Source organism: Homarus americanus, unplaced genomic scaffold (genome assembly GCF_018991925.1).
Source record: "Homarus americanus isolate GMGI-L3 unplaced genomic scaffold, GMGI_Hamer_2.0 scaffold38078, whole genome shotgun sequence".
Classification (NCBI taxonomy): Eukaryota; Metazoa; Arthropoda; class Malacostraca; order Decapoda; family Nephropidae; genus Homarus; species Homarus americanus.
Window position 1 is genome coordinate 1 of NW_024738314.1, and position 26,424 is coordinate 26,424.

The following is a 26,424-nucleotide window of genomic DNA, read 5'->3' on the forward strand; positions in this document are numbered from 1 at the left end:
TTTACTGTTTATATATATTTTAATTAATGTTTCTGAATTTGCTTTTATTGAATTAATGTTTGTGTGTGCAAAATTAACAATTCAATTTGTTAATAATACGTGGAATATTAGAGGAGACGAGACGGCTGCCGGCATTGTTTATGTTACAGCTTACAAAACCAGTGACTGATTGGTTCTACATATAAAACTGAAGAAAATAAGACCCTGAGTTTAGCTGTAGTAAAATGAATGTAAAAAAATTAATATGGTTGTTTGAAGTACCTGTAATGTTATTTAATGTTAATAAATGGAACAATATAAGTAGCTAACCATTAATGGTAAAAAAAAAAGTGAGACTGCGCGTATGTAAGTGCGCACATGTGAAAACATATCTCATTACTCTACATAAGAATAAGAAAGCAACATTTATTTACTGCTCATATATATTGAAGGGTTAAATGTTGTCCTCTGTATAGACAAGCAGAGAGAGAGAGAGAGAACAGCCAGATGTAAACAAACCTTAATTTCCCGTGGCTTTGTTTTTTTTTTTTTAAGGAGATTAGCCCACCTGTGCATAAGTCACTGACCCACATTGGGGCCTGAGGGGCAAAAATTTAATACTCCTGTAATAATAATAATTCAGATAAAAAAAAGAAAAAAGAAAGCTGCATATCTACCTATTGGACAAACTAAAATCGTTCCGGACCACGGGAGTTTCTGGACCACAGAATGCCGGACTAGAGAGGTACAACCTGTACTACAGACGGGTAAGGGGTGACCTAATTGAGGTGTAGTATAAGCATCTCAAGGGGTACTACTCAGTCGAGTGTTCTTACTTGGAGCTAGCAGACGCTCGCCTAACAAGGGGTCACAGCTCAAGACTGAAGAAGCCGCAAGTCCAGAAAACTGTGAGGGCAAACTTTTTCGGAGTGAGAGTTGTGAACTCTTGGAACATTCTACCAGATCACACTCACTGCTGCAATACCTAGCATCTGTGTGCACTTTTTCAAGTAACACTGTGTTCTTGCATACGTGAGAAAGTCTCTGGGCATATTTGTTAGCCTGTGATGTGGGCAGCAAACTTGGGAAATGTTGAGGAGGGACTGGATGGATGTGTATGGGTGTAGTGGTGGTAGGGTTAGTAAACAAAGCATTTTGGAGGGACAGAGGTTGCTGATACAGGCTAATGTGTCTTGAGAGGTTACCATGTGCCATATTTTAAATATATTAATCCTTCTGGACCATTTCAGCTGCTGTGGGAAATTTAAAAAGTCAAATTCATTGATCTACGTAATGGACTGCTCAGAGATGGTCACTCACGTACATGGATCTAGGAATATGACAAGTAAAGGGTTAACTAAAAAACTTTTGTTTCACAACAACCTGAGCAGACTCATGCACATATTACAGGTAGATGAACATATACTGTAGAAGGAATAGTAGTCTTCATAATATAATGATGACTAAGTCTACCATACAGTAATTCTATATGTTGAAATGGTTCTACATGCAATGTCTTTTATTTCACACATCTTTCTCGGTTCACACATTACCTCTCTGAGTTCCTTCCTCTTTTCCTCTAGCCTTTCATTCTGGGGGGCCAGTTCATGGTTGGCAGCCTCCAAAGCTTGTTTCTTGGGGGCGACAATCTTTATGACTTGATCATAGACAACCATGGCCCTCACCCATCGGCAGAGGCCCTCACAAGCCATTGATACCATACGTATCTTCTTTGGGTCAAAATCCGGGTGAGAGTAGAACCTGGCAGGAAGTAGAAAGTCCCTAAGTCATCCACTTCAGTACTCACACAGTTTTATGTGTCACTCAAGTCTTCTTTAAAGATAAAAGAGGGATTTTATTTTTTGTGATTTCTTGTGAAACAATAGTATGTATTTACCTGAGCATAAGATACATATGCATGAATAAGTAAATTAATGGATAAGTACATTTTAAAATGTCTCAACATTTATTTCCTTTACTTTTTGTGAGTTTATAATAGGTTTCAGGGTTAAAGTGGAAGAACACTCATTTCTAAATGTGACAGTAGGTAGTGTGACTTACACAGTTATTACTGTGTGTGTCATTCTCAAGGCGTCCATATTCAACAGCACTGTTCCAGCAACCAAGATTTTCAACTGTTATTTTACATTTTCATTGGGTGAAGGAAAATATACTGGTATAGCAAGAAAATATTCCAAGATGTAATCCGTCCTGAATAACCATGCACACACTTGAGTGCAAGCATCAGGTAGCTACATGTTAGTACAGTACTGAGTAGTAGTAATGTTGATAATTTTTTACAGCATTTTATTTGTTCAATAGTATGAGTTTATTCATATCGGTCTGTCTGTCTCGACACCACTCTGATAGCCTCTGTCTTGGTCATACTTAATGGCAAAGATGAATTACCTAATGAATACCATATCACGGAAATAATGTTTGAACTTACTTGTTGCGGACGTGAGTGATAATCTTTGTGGGAATGTTTTCTTTGTCATAGTGCAGCAGGTTCTGGAGGAACTTCATATCCCCCAACAGCTTCTGAGATGGTGCCCAATAGTCCTCAATCATTTTTCCTGAGCCATTAGGGTCTGGCTTGAGGTCCAGCATTACACACACAGCTTCCATTACCTGACAAAGCATAATATTGAACTGTATAGTGCAGCATTGTTATTTTGGGTATTTTTACAGCTCTAGTAAAACATGAACACAAACATTGCATTAGAGAACTGGGTGATGAGAAACTTTACTGACCTGGGTGATGAAAAACATGAGTTGGATGATGAGAAACACTGCATTACTGAGCTGGGTTAAGTTGTGTTAGGTCAGGTCATCTTAAGTTAGACTATGCTATCTTAAGTTACGTTATGCTAGGTTTGGTTAAAGTTATGTTAGGTTAGGATAAAAATTACACAGAAGTCTATGAAGATGACACATGGCTTCACTCTGCCTTGTTGATGGTATTTCTCATCACCCACTAGAACTAATGTAGTGTTTTTCATCACCCACTAGAACTATGTTTCTCATCACCCACTAGAATTGAAGTAGTGTTTCTTATCACCCACTAGAAATATGTTTCTCATCACACACTAGAATTGATGTTATGTTTCTCATAACCCACTAGAATTGAGGCACTCAGCATTAGAGGGGGGTGAAGTGACACTCTGGCCAAAATGCGTTTTTTGATGGATATCACTATTTTCACCCGTTGGATGTAACGCTCTAGCTAGAATAGAAATATGGTAGAAAGTCCTTCAAAATTAGGGGTGATTTTGCCTCAGGCCTGGAGCTACGTATCTGGCTGTGCGCTCAGTCAAAGAAGGTGGCAACTTCCCGTTCAGAGCGAGAGGAGCGCGAGCCAATGACAGCGCGCCTCCCTCGGACCATACCCCTGAGGTAGCCAATCACAATGGATTTCCCCTTGCTATGTCACAGCTCCTCGGCCAATCCGCGCGCCCAGATGCTGCCTCCTTGTTAGTTTTGGTGCATTGTATAGCATAAGGAGGTTCAGTGTACTTTCTATGGCTATTTTTGATAACTTTTCGGCGTAACAATGATGTTATTCATCCACGGGTGTGTAAAATGCTGTGCAATATCTGCCCGATATTGGAGCAAGAGTTGAGTGAGGCCAGGCCTTCTGGTATAGGTTCAGGAGCACATTACAGTATTCCTGAACGTGTGTTTAGTGATGACAGTGCTCACGTGGACATCCTAGGAATGCTTGGTGATAGTGATAGTGATTTTGGTATACAGGTAGTTCTGCTATAACGCGATAGTAGTGTTCTTGTAAAACATCGTGTTATAGAAATTCGTGTAATAGAAATAACAGGGCTTATGGAGAACTTTTACTTTTTACTTTTATCCTCTTCGCCACTGATCGGCTTGTTAGCCGCTTGGGCGATCGGTCACGTCTCTTTTCCTTTATATTCTTCACCAAAAGGTCGGCTCGCTAGCCGCCCGGGCGATCGGTCACGTCTCTGTCACGCACTGTTGGCAAATACTGGGCATGCACCGGCTCCTGAATGTACCTGAACCCGCTCCAGTGTTGGTCAAGTCTTCTCTTGAAAGAGCTCACACTCGGTGCCGTCACAACACTCTCTGGTAGATTGTTCCAAAGTTTACAACCCTCACTCCGAAAAAGTTTGCCCTCACGGTTTTCTGGACTTGCGGCTTCTTCAATCTTGAGCTGTGACCCCTTGTGGGGCGAGCGTCCGCCAGCTCCAAGTAAGGACACTCAACTGAGTAGTGCCCCCTGAGATGCTTATAAACCTCAACTAGGTCCCCCCTTGCCAGTCTGTAGTATAAGCTAGGCAAGTTCAGGCGCTCCAATCTCTCAGGGTAGCTGAGGTGCCGAAGTGCAGGCACCAGTTTGGTGGCCCTCCTTTGAACATTTTCAACCAACTGACAGTCCCTAGCATATCTCGGGGACCAGATGGGGTGACAGTACTCCAGATGGGGAAGCACTTCACTCCTGAAGATCGTCACGAGGGACGGACCGTCTAGATATCTGAACGACCTTCTTATAAGACCCAATAATTTATTTGCCTGATTTACCTTCTTCTCACAATGGCCCGAGAACTTCAGCTCATTGTCAACATACACACCTAGGTCCTTCTCACACACAGTCTCAACTATACATTTTCTTCATCCCGTTGGGACATATGATGCCCTCCTTACCGTTGGTGCGCCCCAGGTGCATCCTCTTACACTTCGTGACATTGAATCTCAGCAGCCATTCCTTCGACCATTCCTGGAGCCCACAGAGGTCCTTCTGCAGCTCTTCACAGTCCGCTTGGTTCTTAATTTCCCGAAATAACTTGGCGTCATCGGCAAACATTTGTATGGAGGAGTGTACAACGTCAGGCATATCATTTATGAAACAAACAAACAACAGCGGGCCCAATACACTACCCTGCGGTACCCCACTTGTTACAGGTACAGATGACGATTTCGTGCCATTAATCACCACACATTGCTTGCGGTCATGTAGAAAGTCTTCTATCCACGCTAGGACATTTCCCCGAATTCCGTACCCTTCCAGTTTGATTTTCAGCCTTTCGTGGGGTACACTGTCGAAAGCCTTGGCAAAATCTAGGTAAATATTGTCGATATTACCACCCCGTTCTAGAATATGGGTCCAAATATCCAATACCTTGAGCAATTGTGTCAAGCAAGAGCGCCCCGGCATAAAACCGTGTTGGCAATCTTTTACAAGGTTGTTTCGTAGTAGATGTTCCATCGCTGCATCTCTGATAATACTCTCAAGTACTTTACATATTATGCTGGTCAGGCTCACCGGTCTATAGTTGTTCGTGGAGTGCCTATCGCCCTTCTTGAAGATAGGACTCACATAAGCCACTTTCCATTCACTGGGGACCATTTGTTCATCCAGGCATTTACAAAACAGAATCTTCAGGGGCTCTGCAAGCTCGTTGCACAGCTCCCTTAGCACTCTAGGATGCACCATGTCAGGTCCAGGACTCTTATGGACCTTTAGCCTGGACAGTTTATTTCTAATACCCTCTTCTGTGAACACAATGTGGGTCAGTGCTGTGTCGAACCGTCTGTCCTCAAACGCAGGAAGGTTAGTTGCATCCTCTCTTGTGAACACTGAGGAAAAGAAGCTGTTCAATGCCTCAGCTTTATCCTGGTCAGAATCTGCGTAACTACCATCTTCAAGCCTCAGGTCTGATACTCCTACTCGCGTTTTCAATTTCGACTTTGCATAGCGGTAAAACGCCTTTGGGTTTGACTTGACCTCGCGTGCAACCAGCCTTTGGAACTCCTTTTCAGCCCTCCTACACTCTATCTTTGCTTGGTTTCTGGCTCTTGCATACATCCTCCTGTCTTGCTCATCGTTTGACCCAACCCACGTCTTGAATTTCTGGGTTTTCTTCTTAATTTTGTCGACCGCCGCATGGTTCATGTGTAGGGATCCCCTCGTATTCCTAGAAGCACTGGGTTTGGTCTTGGGTATATATTTATCGATCAAATGGGTCATTTTACTAGTTATGATATTCAGCGTAGTGTCTGCGTTCTTGTACCTTAATAAGTCAGGCCAGTTGATACCCCTCATCTCTTCCCTCATCCCATTGTAATTTCCCTTGTAATATTTGCACCTTGGCCTGGCCTTATCTTGAACTAGGTAACAGTTAAATCTGAATGACAACACTGTATGGTGACTGGTGCCAACTGGGGCAAGGTGTTCCAGTTTGGCCACCATACCCTCCTCGTTTGTTATGATGAGGTCAAGTGGCTTGGGTGTTTGCTCCCCTCTGTAATGTGTCGGGTCTCTCACATGTTGGAACAGAAAATTATCTCTCAGAGTTTCTACAAAAAGAGTAGCAGGATTATTCAAGTCATTCGGGGTTGACTCGTTTCTCCAGTCGATGTCGCCATAGTTAAAGTCCCCCATGATAAGGAGGTGGCTGGGGTTGAGCATCGCCGCATTGTTTATTAAGGTTCTTAAGTTCCTTTGATTTAGTGGGCCACAGTTCGGGGATCTGTAGATACACCCGACGATAAGTAAGTCCCCTCCCTTTAATTTAATTTTACACCACTTGGACTCTTCAAAAACATCCTCTCCCTGTACCCTCGCCTGGCTGGCTCTAAGGTCTTGCCTAGCGTAGATAACCACACCCCTCCTGCAGGATTCTTGAGTTAGGTTCGTAAATGAGTCATATCCAGGAATACTGAACTCACATTCCTCTGGGTCGATTCTCCTGTTCTTGTACAACAGTTCTACAACTCCTACAATATCTGGTTGGTGTACTCTTAGTAGTGTTTCAAACTCCTCCCTCTTATCAAGGAACGTGTCGGTATTAGTGTACATGACATTCAAGCCAGAATTTGTTCTCGGTAACGTCTCTGCTCTTAGTAATAAACCCGCTCCACCCACATTCTCAGAAGCTGCAGCATTTGCTAAGTACACTGTATTTTGCAGGGTGTGGTTAAAAATGTCATTGTTTACACGGCGCTCGTCCCCTCCTGTCCGGTAGGCTGAGCTGGTGCCGCCTCCCGGGTGGATGGAGGGTGCACTGCTGCCCCCTGGCCCTGTGTCGGCACACTTGTTTCCACTACCCTCCCCCTGAGTATAACCCATGTGCACCTGTCCCCGTTCCTCCTCGACTCCTCCCTCTTCTGCTTCAAGTCCAGCAGATTACTCCAAATCGAAAAAAAATTTCGTAGTTAGCCTAACACAAAGGATAGCACAGTCTAAATAAATGTTACATTCATATCTAATAATGAAATCATACAGTAAATGTTACACTTTACCTTGAAAAAATATGAATATAACTTGATGGGGGATAAGGGTGATGTTGAGGCTGAGGAGTCATGAAACATCAAGCTTTTCTTCAAGTGTTATAGCCTTTCTTTTACGATCACCACCGGAAATGCGATCACCAGAGTGCTTCCCAGAGATATTCTTCTTTTCCATAGTCACAAAATTGGAGAAACAGTAATCAGAATTCACTGAGGACACTTAAAAACTTCACACGTGTTTCAAACAAAGTGTGGAGTAAACAGAGCGCGCGGGTCTAAAACGCTATGTATTTTGTTTTTCTCTTATTTAAAATTTTACATTTTACATATACTGTACAGGTATACTGTATACATAAATATTACATAAATTATTTCTGCAATTCTTCACAAACAAAACACATAAATCAATTGAACATGTGATGTCGAACGTGAACTGTAAACACTGCATAACCCCGCGCCAAGCCACAATGTACAGTACACTTTAAACGCTACTTATTTTGTTTTTCTCTCTTATTTAAAATTTTACAATTACATATACTGTACAGGTATTTCTTCACAAACAAAACACATAAATCAATTGAACAAGTGATGTCGAACGTGAACTGTAAACATTGAGCCAAGCCACAACACTGTACAGTACACTTTAACACTTTAAACGCTACGTATTTAGTTTTTCTCTTTTATTTAAATTTTTACAATTTACATATATATATATATATATATATATATATATATATATATATATATATATATATATATATATATATATATATATATATATATATTGTAATTTACATATTCATATTATGCTAGAGGATAATAATAATAATAATAATAATAATAAAAAAAAGTAGAGGTGTCGTTCTCTACCCACTTCAGGATGTCCTAGTCCTCCGTTTTCTTTTTGTGTACTCGCTCAGGGACTCAAGTATTTCTGTATATGACACAGGATGATAAGGGAATTTGAATTTATTTGTTTGTTTATTTATATATAATATACTGTAATATATTAAATATACTGCAAGTATTTTCTTTAATTTATATACGTGTTTCGCGACAAAGGGAGGCTACATTTATGGTGATCGTTAAGGACCAAACTCCGAATCCATGACGTGACTTCTGTTCATTATTTATATCCTAAATTTACCACTGTAGGTAGTTTCAAGAATTAATGCAGTCATTTACTGAATATTCTTTGCAAAAAAATAAATTTTAAATGAATTATTTATAAGAGATAAGTATTATGATCAGTAAATTTACAGATATGCATTACTGACCACCTCCGAACACAAGGACGGCTAAAAATAGCCACAGGCGGTCACAGTCAAGGTCACTTTCCCTTTCTTGTCACTGGCAAATGGGGGAGGGGGGATGATAATAGCAGCTGTGTTTATTACGGTATGTTAGACTGGTTTATAATACATTTTTATTATTTTAATATACCGGTAATCTTCATTTTAATCCAGCTTACCAAACGTAAGTTTCAGTATAAAATAATTAGTGGTACTGTAGGACCTTGTGAGTGGTTTACTGTAAACATAAATATTACATAAATTATTTCTGCAATTCTTCACAAACAAAACACATAACTCAATTGAACATGTGATGTCGAACGTGAACTGAAGCCACAACAACCGTTCGAGTGGAATCGCGTTAGAGCAAACGAGTTCGCGTTTTACAAATATCGTTCCTCAATTCATAAATCGCGTTCGAGCAAATTCGCGTTGTCAAAACGAAGGAACTAAACAAAGTAAGATTGTAATACTATTATCAGAATACTCTCTTAACCAAAGAATATGCAAACTTTCTAAGCCTTTGTATTCGTCTGTTAATTACGTTGGGGGGGGGTTCATGGTAGGGGGTGGGATGAGTGTAGTGGTGTTTCCTCATTATTACACACTATTAAACTTAACAATATTATAAATCTTTGGCTAATAATAGGGACGGAAAGATAAATACTAATAGGCAAATGAGTTTTTATTATTATTTTTGGGGGGGGGGGGTGGTAAAACGAGTGCTGTTTTTGGTTATCATTAACTTGTTTTACAGTATTAACCCACAAATATTAATAAAAAAAAATTGCAGAAAAATGCGATTATTGTTGGTTTGAAGATCAAACAACTCTACATCACGGGTTATTTTCATTCAACTCGCAATAAATTAATAACTATTCACTGTACTAATTTCCAGTTGTCACAGTTCGCTAGGAGAGGGATTAAGCTGCACGATAAAAAAAAGAACCCTCTAGCTTAAAAAAAAAGTTATGGTTGTTTGAACCTTGAAAACTTTCAACGTGTTTTTCTCAGCTTTTTGAATTTGGAGCTTCACCCCCTTCTAATGCAGAGTGCGTCAACTGATGTAGTATTTCTCAAAAAGTTTCACTAATGATTAGAAATACAAAAAACAACACAGGGACAAAACTTTTCATATATCTTTAGGAGGGTGTGAGGATCACAGGGTGTGTTAGGAGCACAAAGTGACTTAAGGTCAACAGCTAGAGGATATTAAGGCAAAGTGAAGGTTTGGAAGATTAGGTAAAACAACAGTGGAGACTTAGGTAGAGTCAGAGTGGAGGTTAAGGTGAGCACTCTTCATAACCAATGTCATCATTTGGTAGGTTATACTCACCAGCTTGACTCCTGAGGGCGGGTTCTTCATGGCCTTGACGACGCGTATGTCATCTTGTTTGAGGGTGTTGAGGGCGTCTGTGGCAGCATTGAGAGCTGGTACTGCCTTGGCGAGCTCCTTTTCACAGTCGTCTTTTATGGCCTGTGCATCGGCAAACTTCTTATTGGCCACCGCCTCGTCTGCCGCCACCAACTGAGAACAAATTTGTTATCAATAACCAAGAAATGAGATATGTTATCACTTTCATCTTTTTTTTTTTACCAAGAGAGGCAGGGTTAACATTAGAAGGGAACATAAAACACGAACACAAAAACAGCAATAACTAGCAAGGTGTTCATGATAGTAACAAGAACCTTGCCAATGACAATATTTTACATCAAGATCACAAAACACTGACTGAATTGTGACTACAACATTGGTTTCATTGTGGTATCTTCAACAACCTTCCATGTTTCACTTATGTTTGTTCTTCTGGGTTTGGGGAATTATACTTGTGTTTGTATCTATGAACAAAATGTATAAAAGAATGGGAAGGGTAGCTTCGATGAAACCTGGCAGGCTAAAAGGTTATTTACCTCAGAGAAAATAAATAAATTTGGGCAAGTAAAGCTAAAGAATAGACTGGTGAACTCTAGTGAAACAGTCTTTTTTTTTATCCTCTTCACCACTGATTGGCTCGTTAGGTGCTTGGGCGATCGGTCACGTCTCTGTTACTTTTCCTTTTCTTTTATCCTCTTCACCAAATGATCGTCAAGGGTTGAGTGTAGGCAAAGGAAAAGGTAATTGAAAGCTGGGGTAAATATATTCAAAGCCATGGTCACAGTCACATTCCACTGTATGTGTCTGTTGTCTACACAACTCTTTATTAGAGTTAATGAAACTTGGGACTATAGGTTGCTGTTGATTAAGAGAAATCTAGTCTAATTTTGGAGAAAGCAGGTCAAGGTCACACTTACAGTTCACAGTCAAAGACAATATATTTCACATCTGTTAAATTTGCTAGGTAGATTGAATGATCAATAACCACATAAATTTTTTATGTATTTTAGTGCATGAAATATAAAGGGCTCTTTGAACTTGATTTCTTATATATTTTCTCTTAATTTAAAGAAGTTAGTTGTCTAAACCAACCAATCTATCTAATTTCATTAAAAACAATTAACTCGCTTCGACATATTTTCTACACAACCAAACTCACACATGTAGTGTAGTTATGGCACCTGGTTGAGTATTATCTGTAGTACATTTCTGCACTTCAACATACACACTGTACCATCTATTACAGAGTTAGAGATACATCTTTTTGTTATAGAATTATTAATAGTATTAACAGGTAAGTTTGACAAGTGAAAGATAACAGCTTCACACCTCTTTTTTCCTCTCCACTTGGATGGTGTCTTGTTCGATCTTGATCATAAGTGCCTCCGTGTTGGCAGAGGTCTCCACTAGGCGGGGCTGCAGCAGCTTTAGCTCTTCTTGCAGTTCAGTGATCAACAGCTTGGCCTCTTTCAGTTTCTCCAGACCTGTCACATACCTTCAGAGATGAAATGGTGAATGTTTTTGGCACTAAGAATGCACATTCATACATTTAAAATAACTTGGGCACAATATTATTGATTTTCACAAGTAAAATAAAAACAAAATCGAAGTTGGGTCGGGTAATTCTCATAGACTAAAATTCATCAATGGATGTACAGTAGGGGGCAGTGAAATTTTGCTCAAAGCTGCACTCTTCAGGCATTGTTCCTTATACATATCTAAGACTCCATGCCAAATTTGAAGCTGATATGTCGAGGTTTAGTCTGCCGCATTTTCTACTGAAATTTTTAAATTTACCTACAGTACTAGCCAAACAGCCGCTGTGGCGGTGCAATGTTCTGTTCAGTGTTTATCAAGTTTTTTTTCATATCTCTTATTTCATTTAAGTTGTCTTGTTGCAGATGAGTATGGTGCTATGTCTATATTGATTATCAGCCTCATTTTGTCCCTGATCCAAGGGCTCTGACAGACACCAGTTCACAGAACCGGACAAGACTCCCTACACTGGCTGCCGCTTGTGACCGATACTTGATTAGTGATTATGCTGGAGCTGCCATTGCTACTGCCACCTTAACTGACTATGGCATTATCACAAAGGATGACAAGAGTCAGGTTATTGGACCACATAAGCTGCGGGATGCGAGACAAAAATACCGATTTAAGAGGCAAGAAATTGAGATGGCTAGTTTAGATAATTTGACGTCACTCTATTTTGATGGTAAGAAGACCGCCACTCGTGTGATGATAAAGAATGAGAAGACCGAGAAATGGAGTTCGAGGATGATGGTGAAAGATCATTATGTCATCATGGTTGAGCCTGGCAATGAATATCTCACACATGTGACTCCCAAGACTGGACACGGAAAGCAGATTGCCAAAACTATTCACGAGTTTCTGGTGGAGAAAAATCTAACCCAGCAGCCCATTGTGTGTGTTGGTTGTGATGGAACCAATGTAAATGTAGGATCAGAAAATGGAGTCATTCATCATCTTGAAATGTTACTTGGTCACCCGCTCCATTATTTCATATGTCAGCTTCACGGAAATGAGCTGCCTTTCCGCGCAGTTTTTTATCACTATGATGGTAAACCAAGTGGTCCTGAGCATTGGCGTGGTCCCATTGGAAAGCAGATCAAGGAGTCTTTGTCTGAGCTTCCAGTTGTCGCCTTCCAGCCAGTCAGTTTCCCTGATTTCCCTGTGTTTAATGATGAAGTGGAGAAAGATCTGTCCTGGGATCAGAAATACCTGTATAGGATTTGTAAAGGAGTTATCACAGGTGTTGTTGAAGATGACTTGGCTGCTATTGAGCCAGGTCCTCCCTGTGTGTCAAGGTGGAACACCTTATGGAGTAGAATCCTCAGGCTGTATGTAGCAACATCAAGACCCAGCCATGAGTTGAAAAGAATTGTCATTACAATAATAAAGTTCAGTGCTCCAATGTGGTTTTACATCAAGATACACCCTTACGTAACACACGGCTCAAGGAACGTATTCCAGTCCCTGCTATATATGAAACACCTGAATAGTGAGGAGGAGACGATAGTGAAGAAGGCTGTCCAGAGAAATGCATACTTCGCCCACACAGATCAACTTCTTCTTGGTATGTGTGCAGATGAGGACATGACTGTTAGAGAAAAAGCTGTCTCAATGATAAGAAAAATTAGAGAGGAGAATCAGCAAAAGGAAGAATGCACTGGCAGATCTGAAGAGGAGGAGGAAGATTCTGATGCTGCTGTTGACGAGAATTTATTAAACTATACTGATGAGGAGGGTAAAGATGGAGATGGGAATGAGGATGTGCCTCCTGTAGTCAACATGAGAAAGGTGGTGACTCCGAAACTAAAGTGGCAAGCAAAAAACTATCATTCCATGATTAACTGGAGGAATGAACTCAAGACTGAGCCTCCTTACATTGCTTCTCTGTCAAATCTACAGGTTAATGACATTCTTGAGACACCATTAGTGGTGCCCAAGTGGCCAAACAGCACTCAGGCGGTCGAGAGAGGCATAAAAGTGATGACTGAAGCTTGCACTGAAGTGACGGGATATGAATCGAGAGATGGATATATTAGGCAAAGATTATTGTCTAGGAAAATGATGCCAAGGTTCCGCACAAAAAATAATTTCAATATGAACTTGTAATGATTTTCTATACGGTGTACCTGTAAAATAACATGTGAATTAAATCGATGTCACCCATGTAAAATTTATCATTATCCTGGAAAACATTAAATGACACCTAATTTTTGGTATACACTAAAAGTTGACAAAAAGTCGTTCGCGATGCGGCAGGGTAAGTATGCATGAAATGGCATGAAATTTTGCACAGGTGTTTGTTACAGCCATACAAACGATGCCTGAAAAGTGCAGCCTGCAACTCAAATAAAAGTGTGTTTTCCCTGCCCCCTAATGTACAGTATAACATTACTAAAGCTGGTGATGAGCTTCCTGAGCTTTACCTGTCCCGTAGTGTGAGGATCTCTGAGCGCTTCTTAAGGAGGAGCTGCTTGAAGGTGAACACGAGCTCCAGGTAGGAGGTGGGTGTCACATAGTACCTCCGCCGCAGCTGCTCGTAGAACCTGTAGGAGCACTCATCAAGGTCTCATGTATATCTGGTTAATTAAGGTATTGGAGGGCTACCAACGTCTCATGTACAGTATGTCTTATGGTTTTAATGAGGTCTTGGAAGCCCACCAGGTTCTCATGGGTTAATTGATGTCTTGAACCCCTGGGCTTCAAGTCAAGTCATATGGTGTGCATCTATAGAGCTTCAGGTCACCTCATATGAAATTTTGACATTTAGTGGGCCTATTTGAATATAAAATGCACTAAACTAACTCAGAATAATGGGATAAACTCTCCTGTCTCATGTGGTGACATGCGAACTTCACATGCTACCACCCACAATGCCTTAGTACCAATCGCGTCTCAAGATGCAGAGGTCACGTCGATCACACTTGCCCAAGCCCAGCACCTCCATTCCCAGCTCCCAAGCATGCCAGATAAGTGGTCCTATGCCTGTGCAGTACTATTATTTTCTACATGATCATCATTTGCCAGTCAGAAGTTAAAACACAAACAATCAAACATGGATGTTTTATTGAAGAGAGTTTTCTGACTGTGGTAAACTGTATTTACATAATTAAAAACAAATTTCTAGTATAAAAAGACAGACATCAGTCTATAGATTGCTCAGGTTTGCCTACTTGAGAAACAACTGGATAAATGCTAAAATGAAATCCACACGAAGCAGTCTTTGACCCTTGGTAGTTAAACTGAAAATGATAACATAAGCAAGGTTTGGATGTCCTTGAAACTACCTGTGGGCAAGGTCATCAATGCTGTGGTGGAAATACTTGCAGACAGTGACACAGTGAGCCAACAATGATGCCTCCAGTTTAGTTTCCTGCAGCAGTGATGTGGCCACCATCTCCAAGGCATCATCAGGCCATGCAGTAAACCTGAACAAGAAAAGGTCATAATCTTGTGACTCTACAGAATTATACTGGCATTTGCCATTTAACAGAACTGCATTCTACAGAGTTTTGAAGTTATGGAACTCAAAAACAGAGGATATTAGTCACTAACGATCTACTGTCTTCCTAATAGAAAACGAGCTGTGGTTGCCATACTGACCAGAACGTATAAAAAATTGTCCCAAACACAATATCTGAGAGAGAAACAAAATAAAAGTCACTCGATTTCCTCACCGTGGCACTTAGTATTTCAGCTATTACAACAAAAATTTTAGCGGTGCTTTCATTGTGCGTATTTACACCCGATTCGCCAGGCAAGACGACGACGGTAGCAATGCGTGTGATGGAGGGTGTGGGAGGGGGTTTTGAGAATTGCAATTAAATGCCAGGTAGCGACGTGTCCTCGAAACACATCGACCCCATGGTTAACAATACCTTTTTTTTGGAGGACTGTACATTTCATTCTGCAACCTGGCATTTGTTTGTGTTTTTTGTGTATGTTTTTTGTATATGTGTTTCCATTGTTTTCCTAAGCTTGGCCAGAGGACATTAAGTGCTAGAGGCAGCAGTGGCATTAAGAGAAACAGGAAGGCAATTAATCTGATGTGAAATTACATGACAAGCATTATGTTTCTTGCTGGTAACTGTACTACAGTATTATTTCTATTTATGATTTTATTTGAGAAGCAGGTATTTATTATACTATTTTAGTGCATATTTACTTGATACATATAGTAGTACTGTATTATATTTTGGGGGGTAAAAATTTTCCCTTTAAGAAGGCAAAATTTTCTTTGGAAACACATTGCCAATTATTATTACAGTATTGTTATTAATGAAATTATTATCATTATTATTATTAGCATTATTATGACAGTATGACTGTACATTATCATTATAATTCTTACTAATCTTATTGTTACTGTATTACTATTATTATAAAGCCCTGCATAAAAAGGATTAGCACTATAGATAATATCAATGAGCTCTCACATAGCACTGAAAGTAAAAACCTGTAAATTTTTTTTTATTAACTTTCTAAAATCCTATAAGAACAAACCATTATTGTACCACAACAATATTATACACTACACTACCACAACATTACACACTACGCTACCAGGGACACCTGACAATACACAAGTGAGGGACACCTGGCAACACGACATCTTCTAACACATGAAGCAGTAGACCCACCAGGACCTACCAGTCTATAGTGCAGCAGTTAATGAGGGAGGGGAACATCCTGAGCCTGGTCCTGAAGGTGTCACCTATGGGGGACATGGCCACTACCAAGTGCAGGTTGGCCCTCACTCGCTCGTTGAAGTAGCCAAACAGTGTCATAGGTGAGAGTCCATCTTCTTACCCTTATTGGGATATTAATCTGAGGTTACAATATGTATTATATTGGTTGAGGAGTGTGGTCCACATTATAAATATAAGATGACCCAATGAAACAATTATCAGATGAAAGTAGGATACTATTTCTTGTTGGGATATAAAAATTTTGTATCAATTGAAGATAACTGAAGATTAGTCTTCCCAGCATATTTTACTACAGTAGGTTAGGTTAAGTTAGTGTTAGTGTTTAAACATCAGATGAAATAAGCTGAGATGCTTAATCTTCCTGTGGTCCCAAAATTTTCAATGTTTAGCTGGACCTAACTCTAATAAACAAGATAAATATAGTGAAAATACTGTACAGTACCGTACATCTATAAACTTTATCTGAATTTCTAAGTTATGTACGTAGCGCTCAAGAACAGTAAAGTGATTTATCTACATGAATGAGTAAATAGTGCATAACACTTATTCAAAAAGTATACATATCCTAAATATACTACAACACAGCAACATGTACAGTATATGGTCAACAAGTGCATTACAGGAAACAAGTAATAACACAACTAAATTACTATTATGAGCAGCCCACCATGGTATCAATTCCAGTTCTGTATTCCCAAAGCTTATATGGGAACATCCACCTCTACGTATATTTGTGATCTTACTTCACGAGTTTAGTGATAAGGCTCTAGCACTCAAGTTGACGCGCACATGTTCCCTGACTCCATTAGTGAAGGAGCCATAATAACAGAATCTTGATCTTCCAAACCCAGCCAGGGCAAGGATTCTCAAAGCTTTAGGCTTTGTACATTAAATTGTTTCTCATAAATGGAGATAAAGCAAGGTTTCAAATTAGCAGACATAAGAAAGAGCATACAAATAATGTTCAAAATGGGTTCCAAATTATACTGAGTGTCTACCTACACTGGTACTTTATTTTATCACCAATTAGAGGTCAATGTTAGCATGAATTCTGACCCAGTATTGTCAACATATTGTAGTAAATGTTAACATGAATTCTGACCCAGTATTGTCAACATATTGTAGTAAATGTTAACATGAATTCTGACCCAGTATTGTCAACATATTGTAGTAAATGTTAACATGAATTCTGACCCAGTATTGTCAACATATTGTAGTAAATGTTAACATGATTGTTCTATAAACTATAAACATTGGATGGTATGATCGAAGACTGAAAATAAGTTGTTTACAGAAAAAATAAACTTTGAAGCTTCAGTGAATAATGAGGTGCTGTTGTCTAGATGAGCATGTGTGGCAAGGGAGGCCCCCAGCCCTCGTGGGGGAACTGGCTGCTCTCTGCCATGATAACCTACAACTATGCATAAGCCATTATTGAACAAGTTCTTAAACATTAAGACATTGAACAATCTACAACTATGATCAAATAATCAGGAAAATTATTCATCCTCACCTTAACCTTCAAGTAAGAGGTTGGTTATGTTGTGGCAACTTCCTATTAATGGGTCATATTTCATAGTTTCACCATTGATACAAGTTAACAACAAATTAAGGCTTTTGTGCTTCTTTCCATGACTTATACTCACTATTGTTCTTGATACTTGAACGTGAGACTACAGCATATCAAGTGTAAAAATATTGAGCGACCATTAACGAATAAGTCCGAACTAAACTACTGGGTCAACAGTCTGATGGTCCAGGGTGGCGCCTAGTACACAACGACACTGCTGTAAAGCTGAAAAGTGTAAGTAATGTGGGCAGATAATAAACCTTCATATGTGCCTAAGATAACACCAAAAAATTTTGAAATTGAACAATATGGTGCTGACAGGGTGATAAATTCCAGGACTCTTGTCTTGGGCATGAGTATGGACATGTATCACCTGTGTGGTGTGTGAGGAGCGTTCACTTTGCTGTCTGATGCAGCTGAGGTGACCCTCATGAGCACTGCTGATGCAAGTCTGCCATTACTTGCACCGACATTTACTGTGGTGGTGCAGCACTGTTGTGTACCTTTATCCCACTACTATGGCATTTTAGTAATTTTGGTAAGAAAGGTGTATTGCTGCCATGCTGCAACACACAAATGTCTTCATCTGGATAAGTTGGCTATTAATTGTTTGTTGGAATTATTTCATCAGTTTTAGCCCGTAAGAGGGATGTTACTGAGACAATGGCAAGACCTATGGCAGAACAACACCAGGTCACCACAACATGCTCGCAACACTTCTCACAGTAAGGCACACCCAGGACTTTACTACTCCCTGTATTGAAGGGTTTATTGCCAACTCTTTTGTGTTGGTCAACAACAGTAATGGTTTGGCTTTCTCCAGACAATTTACAACATGCATGAAATTCACATTCTTACCACGTCAAGCCCCTGGAAAACAACATGGACTTGTTTGTCGTGTTTCCTGAAAGTCATTATCAAGGGTTCCAAATTGTTTTGAGTAAGTAAAGAAGACATTTATAGTGAGTTGATGCATCTAAAAATCAATTTCATGCTAATTCTGAATCCCTTAACTTAAACGTGTAAAAATTTTTAGGTGGACCGGGGAAATACATATCTCCTCACCACCTACGTATTTAAAGTAAATTCAGTTAGCATGTCACTAATTTTAAGACCAATTGTAACGTCATGAACACCTTCCTTATTCACACTTCAACACAAAAGGTTCTAAAATCAGTATTGTGTCAGTCTGAACCCCTGATATGACTCCTGAAGGTGCTGTGAATTGGCCATGACTAACACAGGACCAAAACACTATAGTTCTCTTTTGTCCTCACTACCAGGTCTTAGGTCATATATCTCAGGTGTCAGGCAGGCTTTATTACATACCATCTCACAAAATGATTTCTTTGCTACAACCACTACAGTGTATTTATTTGATAATCAGTTTTTGTAAAAAAAAAGAAGAAAGAATGCACATTACTCCTGAAATAATATCATACAAAAATCAAGTTGACTATAAAAGTACCTACACAAACTAAGAATATTTACTTCCATAGTATTACTATAAAAAATAAAGTCTATTAATTCCAAATGATTCCATGCAAAAATTGTCTCCACTATTTCCAAAGTTTAAGTTAACAATTGGATAGCCAAAAATTTATTATCAGCTATTTAGGTCTACTGGACACTGTACATCCTACCTCTGGGTGGAGGAAGGGTGCTGGGGAAGGGCTAAGTTGGAGCAAAAAGTTCTCTCAGTCAGTCAGTCGATGTCACTCAGGAAAAGGGTTCATTGATTTGCTAAATACAGTTATGCACAGATTTAACAGATCACCTGAAGATTGCCTCCCCCAACTTGTTCTACTTGAAGATTAACCATTCTAATACAATACACGACAAACCTAACACTAACCAAACCTAACTGACCACCCTAATGCAAACCTAACCTAACCTATCCCTCCCCCCCCCCTTCTGATGGGGTTATTACTGATAATCTTTAGGTGAAATAAGCCTGGGGCAGGTGAATTTTCAGGAGATCCAATTTATCCTAATATTTGTTGGCAAAGTAAGTAAGTAAGTAGAGGACAGGCATCCCCTGCCTTTTAGAAACTCACGTTATGGAAATTCGCGCTTACGGAATTTGGTAATTACTGTATGACCAAAAATTCGGGATATGGCTAAAAAACTTCACCCTTACGGAATTTGGGTAAAAAAAAAAAAGCAAGCCAAGTTCAGCAGTAAAAATATTTGACATTATTAGAGCTCAAGTCGTAAGAAAGATAAGGGATGACTAAAATTTATATACAGTTAACCCTCACTTTACGCGGTCCCGCATTCCGCGTTTCCACGTTAACGCGGTGCCTTGCCAGAACCTCACGTGCTCAAATTACGCGGTACGTGAACCCCATTACGCGGAGAGTGTCCGGCGCGACGCTATTTTTAGATTCGCCCCACCCGCCACCCGCCCGCCTGTGCTCCTTGCCTCCTCCCTCCGCTTGGGCAAGCGGCGCGGTAAGGTTGCTCAGTGTGTGTCTTTGTTGCGTTATCACTGACGTCATATGACGTATCAGACCTGTGATTGGCCATGCATCCCTACCCCCCTCTGCTGCTAGCTGTAATTGGCTTAAAGTATTATGACGTGTCCACCCGGGGGAGGGAGGGAGGGAAAGACGACGCTTGACCTAGCCGCGGCAGTTTCATCCCTCAAGGCCACTCCGTGTAAACGCGCATCCATTGTTCCGTAAAATGGCTTCCGCCAGACCACCACCCCCAGAGAGAAACCTTTCCTTATCTGGACCCAGCGGCACTAAGCCAAAGAAGACACGACGTTCCTTAAGCTACGAGGTGAAGTATACCATCATCCAAGAGTTGGAGAAAGGAACAAGGCAGGTTGATTTGGCGCGCCAGCATGGTGTGAACGAATCTACGATCCGGACTATAAAGAAGGATGCAGCCAAGATAAAGGAGCACATGAAGATCACAAAGTCTACAGGTGCTTCTATGATCAAGTATTTTCACAACCAGGTGCTTCTCAAGACAGAAAAATTACTTGTGAGGTACTTGGTGCGTCAGGCGCGACGGAACATGGCGGTCGACACGCGCTCTGTTAAGGACTACGCACGTGAACTGTACATGGCAGTGGCACGAAAGATGGGAATTACAGAGCCCAAACCCTTTAATGCTTCCTCTGGGTGGTTACAGAGGTTTAAGATCCGGAACAAGATCACCAATATAAACATTGGTGGTGAAGAAGCGAGTGCTGATCGTGCTGCGGCTCGGGAATTTCCTCCGTTTTTACGTGAGATTATGGAGGAAGGACAGTACAGTTGGTCCTCATATTACGCGGTTAATGTAACCCGGAGGGTCCCGCGGAAAGTGAGGAACGCGTAAAGTGAACAACATAACATATGGGATTAATTGAAATGGAGTCCAGGCCGATCCCCAAACTCCACTTTTTGACGACACATAACTATGTTGCAGTAAAAATTTTATCTTAACTTTATGATGGTATGAAAAAACAAGTAATATAGAAGAGGTTAGGTTAGGAAAGATAAAGGTTAACATAGGAAAAATGAAGGTTACCTTAGAGAAACTAAAAGTTAGGTGGAACACTTACGGTAGTAGAAGAGATGGGTCGGCATACGGGGATGGAGGCTGGTTCCGAGGCAGAGGGCAGATTACTGGCCCTCAGGTGAATCACCATTACAAGGTGAATCATCATCACTGTCACTTACAGTTGTCAGGGCTTCCCTGACAAATCCCTCAAAGTCAACTTCACTGTCACTATCACTGGCTTGGGCTGGCTGTGGTGGGTTGCGGGTGAAGAAATCTGTTATGCTTTGCTGACGGCTGGCGTTGATGTTGTCGTGATACACCTTGATGTACGGCTCCATAGCCTGCACCAGCCGGTTATGGAAGACTTCATAGCGGTCATCGTCATTGTTGCGGGAAAGGAAGGACTTCATCTTCTCTGCACACTCCATGGCACCCTTAATATCACTATGACTTAAATTGTGTTCTTCGGAGACTGCCGCACCTTCTTCCTCCTCTTCACTGGCGTGTTCTTCTTCCAACATCTCGTCGGCAGTCACTTCAGGATTTCTGATCACCTCCAGGATGTCGTCGTCGGTAGTCTCGGAGAAGCCTGGAACTGTAACAGTCTGCGCAGCTTCTCTGGCAAGGTCCACTGCTACTGCAAAAGTCTGAACCTCACCAGTCACAGATTGACTCCTCCTCTCACCTGGTATTCCATGCAACACATGTCTCCATGCGTGACGAATTGTAGCAATAGACAGCTGATCCCATGACTCCACCAAGATGTCCACAGCTTTCTTGATGTTAAATACTCTCCAGAATTGTTTGAAGAGTATTTTTTGCTGTTCTAACCGTTGTTCCTTGAGGGTTGAAACTGCCGCGGCTAGGTCAAGCGTCGTCTTTCCTCCCTCCCTCCCCCTGGGTGGACACGTCATAATACTTTAAGCCAATTACAGCTAGCAGCAGAGGAGGGTAGGGATGCATGGCCAATCACAGGTCTGATACGTCATATGACGTCAGTGATAACGCAACAAAGACACACTGCGCAACCTTACCGCGCCGCTTGCCCAAGCGGAGGGAGGAGGAGGGAGAGGCAGGCAGGCGGGCGGCGCGAGGGGAAAATCTAAAAATAGCGTCGCGCCGGACACTCTCCGCGTAATGGCGTTCGCGACCGCGGAATGTAAGAATGTTAGGTTCTGGCAAGGCACCGCGTTAACGGTGAAACGCGGAATGCGGGACCGCGTAATATGAGGACCAACTGTACAGTGACGACCAGGTGTTTAACATGGACGAATCTGGTCTTTTCTGGAAAAAGCTACCTTCCAAGTCCTTCGTTGTAAAGAATGCCAGCAGGATTCGGGGCCGGAAAATGCAGAAGGAACGCATCACCGTCCTGTTTACCACCAATGCCTCCGGTACCTGTAAGCTCAAGTTATCGGTGATCCACACAGCACGCAAGCCGCACGCCTACAAAACCATGGACATGACCAAGCTAAATGTCCACTGGCTGACCGCACGTAAGGCGTGGATGTTCTCTACACTGTCCCTCTCCTGGTTTGATGACTGTTTTGTTCCCGATGTAAAAAAATTCTGTGAGCGACAAAATGTGCCATTCAATATTTTGTTGCTGCTGGACAACGCACCAGGACACTCGCCCCTACTGTTAGATCATCACCCCAACGTAAAAGTGGTCTTCCTTCCTCCCAACACTACGTCATTAATCCAGCCCATGGACCAGGAGTTAATCTGCAATGTAAAAGCTGCATTCTCAACAAAAAAATTCCAGCTCCTGAACGACTACACCAACACCAGGGAAGAGTTGCGTAACCTGAGTGACACCACCACCGATAGCAAGAGCGAAGAAGATGAGGATCAACAGTTGGAACAGCAAAAAATACTGTTCAAACAATTCTGGAGAGTATTTAACATCAAGAAAGCTGTGGACTTCTTGGTGGAGTCATGGGATCAGCTGTCTATTGCTACAATTCGTCACGCATGGAGACATGTGTTGCATGGAATACCAGGTGAGAGGAGGAGTCAATCTGTGACTGGTGAGGTTCAGAATGTTGCAGTAGCAGTGGACCTTGCCAGAGAAGCTGCGCAGACTGTTACAGTTCCAGGCTTCTCCGAGACCACCAACGACGACATCCTGGAGGTGATCAGAGATCCTGAAGTGACTGCCGACGAGATGTTGGAAGAAGAACACGTCAGTGAAGAGGAGGAAGAAGGTGCGTCATTCTCCGAAGAACACAGTTTAAGTCATAGTGATATTAAGGGTGCCATGGAGTGTGCAGAGAAAATGAAGTCCTTCCTTTCCCGCGACAATGACGATGATCGCTATGAAGTCTTCCATACCCGGCTGGTGCAGGCTATGGAGCCGTACATCAAGGTGTATCACGACAACATCAACGCCAGCCGTCAGCAAAGCATAACAGATTTCTTCGCCCGCAACCCACCACAGCCAGCCCAAGCCAGTGATGGTGGCAGTGAAGATGACTTTGAGGGATTTATCAGGGAAGCCCTGACAACTGTAAGTGACAGTGATGGTGATTCACCTAGTAATGGTGATTCACCTGAGGGCCAGTAATCTGCCCTCTGCCTCGGAACCATCCTCCATCCCCGTATGCCGACCCATCTCTTCTACTAACGTAAGTGTTCCACCTAATTTTTAGTTTTCTAACCTAACCTTTATTTTTCCTATGTTAACCTTTATTTTTCCTAACCTAACCTCTTCTATATTACTTGTTTTTTCATACCATCATAAAGTTAAGATAAAATTTTTACTACAACATAGTTATGTGTCGTCAAAAAGTGGAGTTTGGGGATCGGCCCGGACTCCATTTCAATTAATCCCATATGTTATGTTATTCACTTTACGCGTTTCTCGCTTTCCGCGGTACCCTCCGGGTTACATTAACCGCGTAAAGTGAGGGTTAACTGTATTATGAATGGAATGGTCAGGTATAGTATTACTAAAGTACAGGTAAATTAAAGTTACTTATTATTAAGGGTTTAATATCATGCGAGATTGGTTTTTATTAAAGGATGAAGATCTTGTAATACTTTGATGAGTAAATGTTTTACATGAAAAGAATACAGTAATTGTATATTAACAAATTATGCATAAATATACTAAAAATTAGAAATATATAGTACATTATAAAGTAAATATTATAACTAAGTGAACCAAAAAACCATCACCTCATAACTGTTTAATGATTATTTTATCAACAAAATCCTAATTAAGCAGTTGCAGTTTGCTCTTAGCTAATGGTAACAACAACCCTTGTAAGAGATAGTCAATGTAAGGCATAAATTATTTTTTCTTCTTATTTCTCATATTATTATTAACCAACTGTTACTGTAAAACATAAAAAAATGTACAGTATATGAATGATCTTAAGCATTACTACGGTACACTAAGTTAAATATCAAATGTTCAAAATTATAAAGATCTGCAGTACTCACCTCATCTTTGGCAACTGCTTGTATCTTTTCTAATATTTCTGCCTTTTCCTCATTGGTGTATAAATTAGTGTTTGAAGGCAAAAACAACTTTCACAAAGTCAAATTGATATTCCAAATTGCTGGCAAGGTCAGGGTCATGACCAGGAGCATTATCCATGAGGAGAAGAGCCTTTAAAGGGAGTTTATTGGTGGTTAGGTAGCTCTTGACAGAGGGGCAAAACACATCAACAGCCCATTCATTAAAGAACTGTCTTGTCACCCATGCCTTACGGTTGGACTTCCAATAAACTCCAAGCATTGTTCTTACCACTTTCTGTTGCTTGAACACCCTGGGGTTTTCAGAGTGGTAGACAAGCATAGGCTTCAGTCGGAAATCCCCTGAAGCATTGGCACCAAGCAATAGAGTGAGACGGTCTTTCATGGGTTTATGCCCAGGTAAAGAGGCTTCAGCTCTGGTGATGAATGTTATGTTGGGCATCTTTTTCCAGAACAGCCCAGTTTCGTCCACATTGAACACTTGCTGTGGAAGATAATTTTCTTCTTCCATCAGTTTTTTAAATTCAACTAAAAACTTTGCTGCCCCTTCTTTATCAGCTTCACCATGCCTTAAGATGTCACTTCTTTTCTTAAATTTTTCGAACCAGCCTTTGCTAGTCCGAAAATCTTCAAATTCTGTTCCTGAAGAACCAGGTTGATCTGCCTTTAAATGTTCATAAATCTCCCTGGCTCTAAATCACCAGAAACTGAATCACCTTTCATCCCTAATCCAGATGATAAGTAAACCTCTACGATTAGGGATCTACTTTTAAACACTCTTGTCTCTCACTTCCTTAAATTTGTCTTTTTGTGCAAGAATTGTCGACACAGTTGATGCCGACATGCCATATTCTTTGCATAGTGCATTTGTTCTAATGCCTTGTTCGTGTTTTCTTGCTTTGGTTTGGATTAAATCGCTTTTCTTGATCTCTTAGGCCCCATGCTGGATTCAAACAATGTCAACACGTGATCTTTTAGGTATAAACTAGCTGTAAATAAAGAATATTTTCTTTAAAATAACACTGCACTGCACTATATATTGTCAATATGTAAAATATATTTCAAAATGACCAATAATATGCTTGGAAACACAGAAAAAAAGCGTTTAGTTGAAGAGAGTGTGGGTTTCAAGATGTTTGGTTCACACTCAGGATGGAATGGAGAAAGGAAATTCACAATGTGCTCTCTGTATACATGTTGTATTGGATGTACAATGCAGCTTGGTGCTGGGAAGGCAGCATGGTTACAAGCGTGATGTAGAGAGAGCTGGTTGGTGAGGACGCTCAGAGAAGGACAGCTTGTGGGTCGCCATGCTCGCCAGGCAGGCGGAGGAGGAGGGAGGGCCGCCAGGCAGCGGCGGAGGAGGTGTTGCTGGCTGGTTGGTGTGGGTAGAAAGAGGGAGATCGATACGATACGATACGAAGTCATTAGTTAAGAGGTGAAAGAAGATTATTAGGAATTGAAGAAAAAGTGGTGAAACTGAAATACAGTAGGAGTAGAAAGAATCTGGGCTCAACCAGATCGCTTCATCTTTCTTATTGGTGTTTTGTCTTTGTTCTGCTCCCTTGGGTCGTCAGACCTTTGTATTAATATTGGTTTATTTATATAATGCTGCTTATTATTATTATTTTTGTTATTGTTGGAGTTAGTGAGCCCGCCCAGGTCCTTGTGTAACTGGGAGGGTAGTCACATTTTTTTTTTTGGTGTTAGTTAAGTGTTAGT

At 40.9% G+C, this 26,424-nt stretch overlaps 1 protein-coding gene across 2 annotated transcripts; it reads right to left on the bottom strand.

Annotated features, from left to right (window-relative positions):
- Nucleotides 1-1,428: 1,428 nt before the first annotated feature.
- On the bottom strand, nucleotides 1,429-24,846 carry LOC121874036 (dynein axonemal heavy chain 3-like). Of its 2 annotated transcripts, XM_042377903.1 has the most exons (8): nucleotides 24,667-24,846; nucleotides 16,093-16,252; nucleotides 14,730-14,870; nucleotides 13,869-13,988; nucleotides 11,239-11,404; nucleotides 9,871-10,062; nucleotides 2,429-2,610; nucleotides 1,429-1,740 (listed from the first exon to the last, which is right to left on the bottom strand). In XM_042377903.1, exons 2-8 carry the CDS (start codon nucleotides 16,227-16,229, stop codon nucleotides 1,449-1,451), a joined length of 1,230 nt encoding a protein of 409 aa, XP_042233837.1. In that variant the 5' UTR covers nucleotides 16,230-16,252; nucleotides 24,667-24,846; the 3' UTR covers nucleotides 1,429-1,448. The 2 variants fall into 2 exon arrangements, with proteins under 2 accessions (XP_042233837.1, XP_042233838.1); XM_042377904.1 differs by lacking the exons at nucleotides 16,093-16,252; nucleotides 24,667-24,846 and adding an exon at nucleotides 15,120-15,246 and having other exon boundaries at nucleotides 1,434-1,740.
- Nucleotides 24,847-26,424: the final 1,578 nt, after the last annotated feature.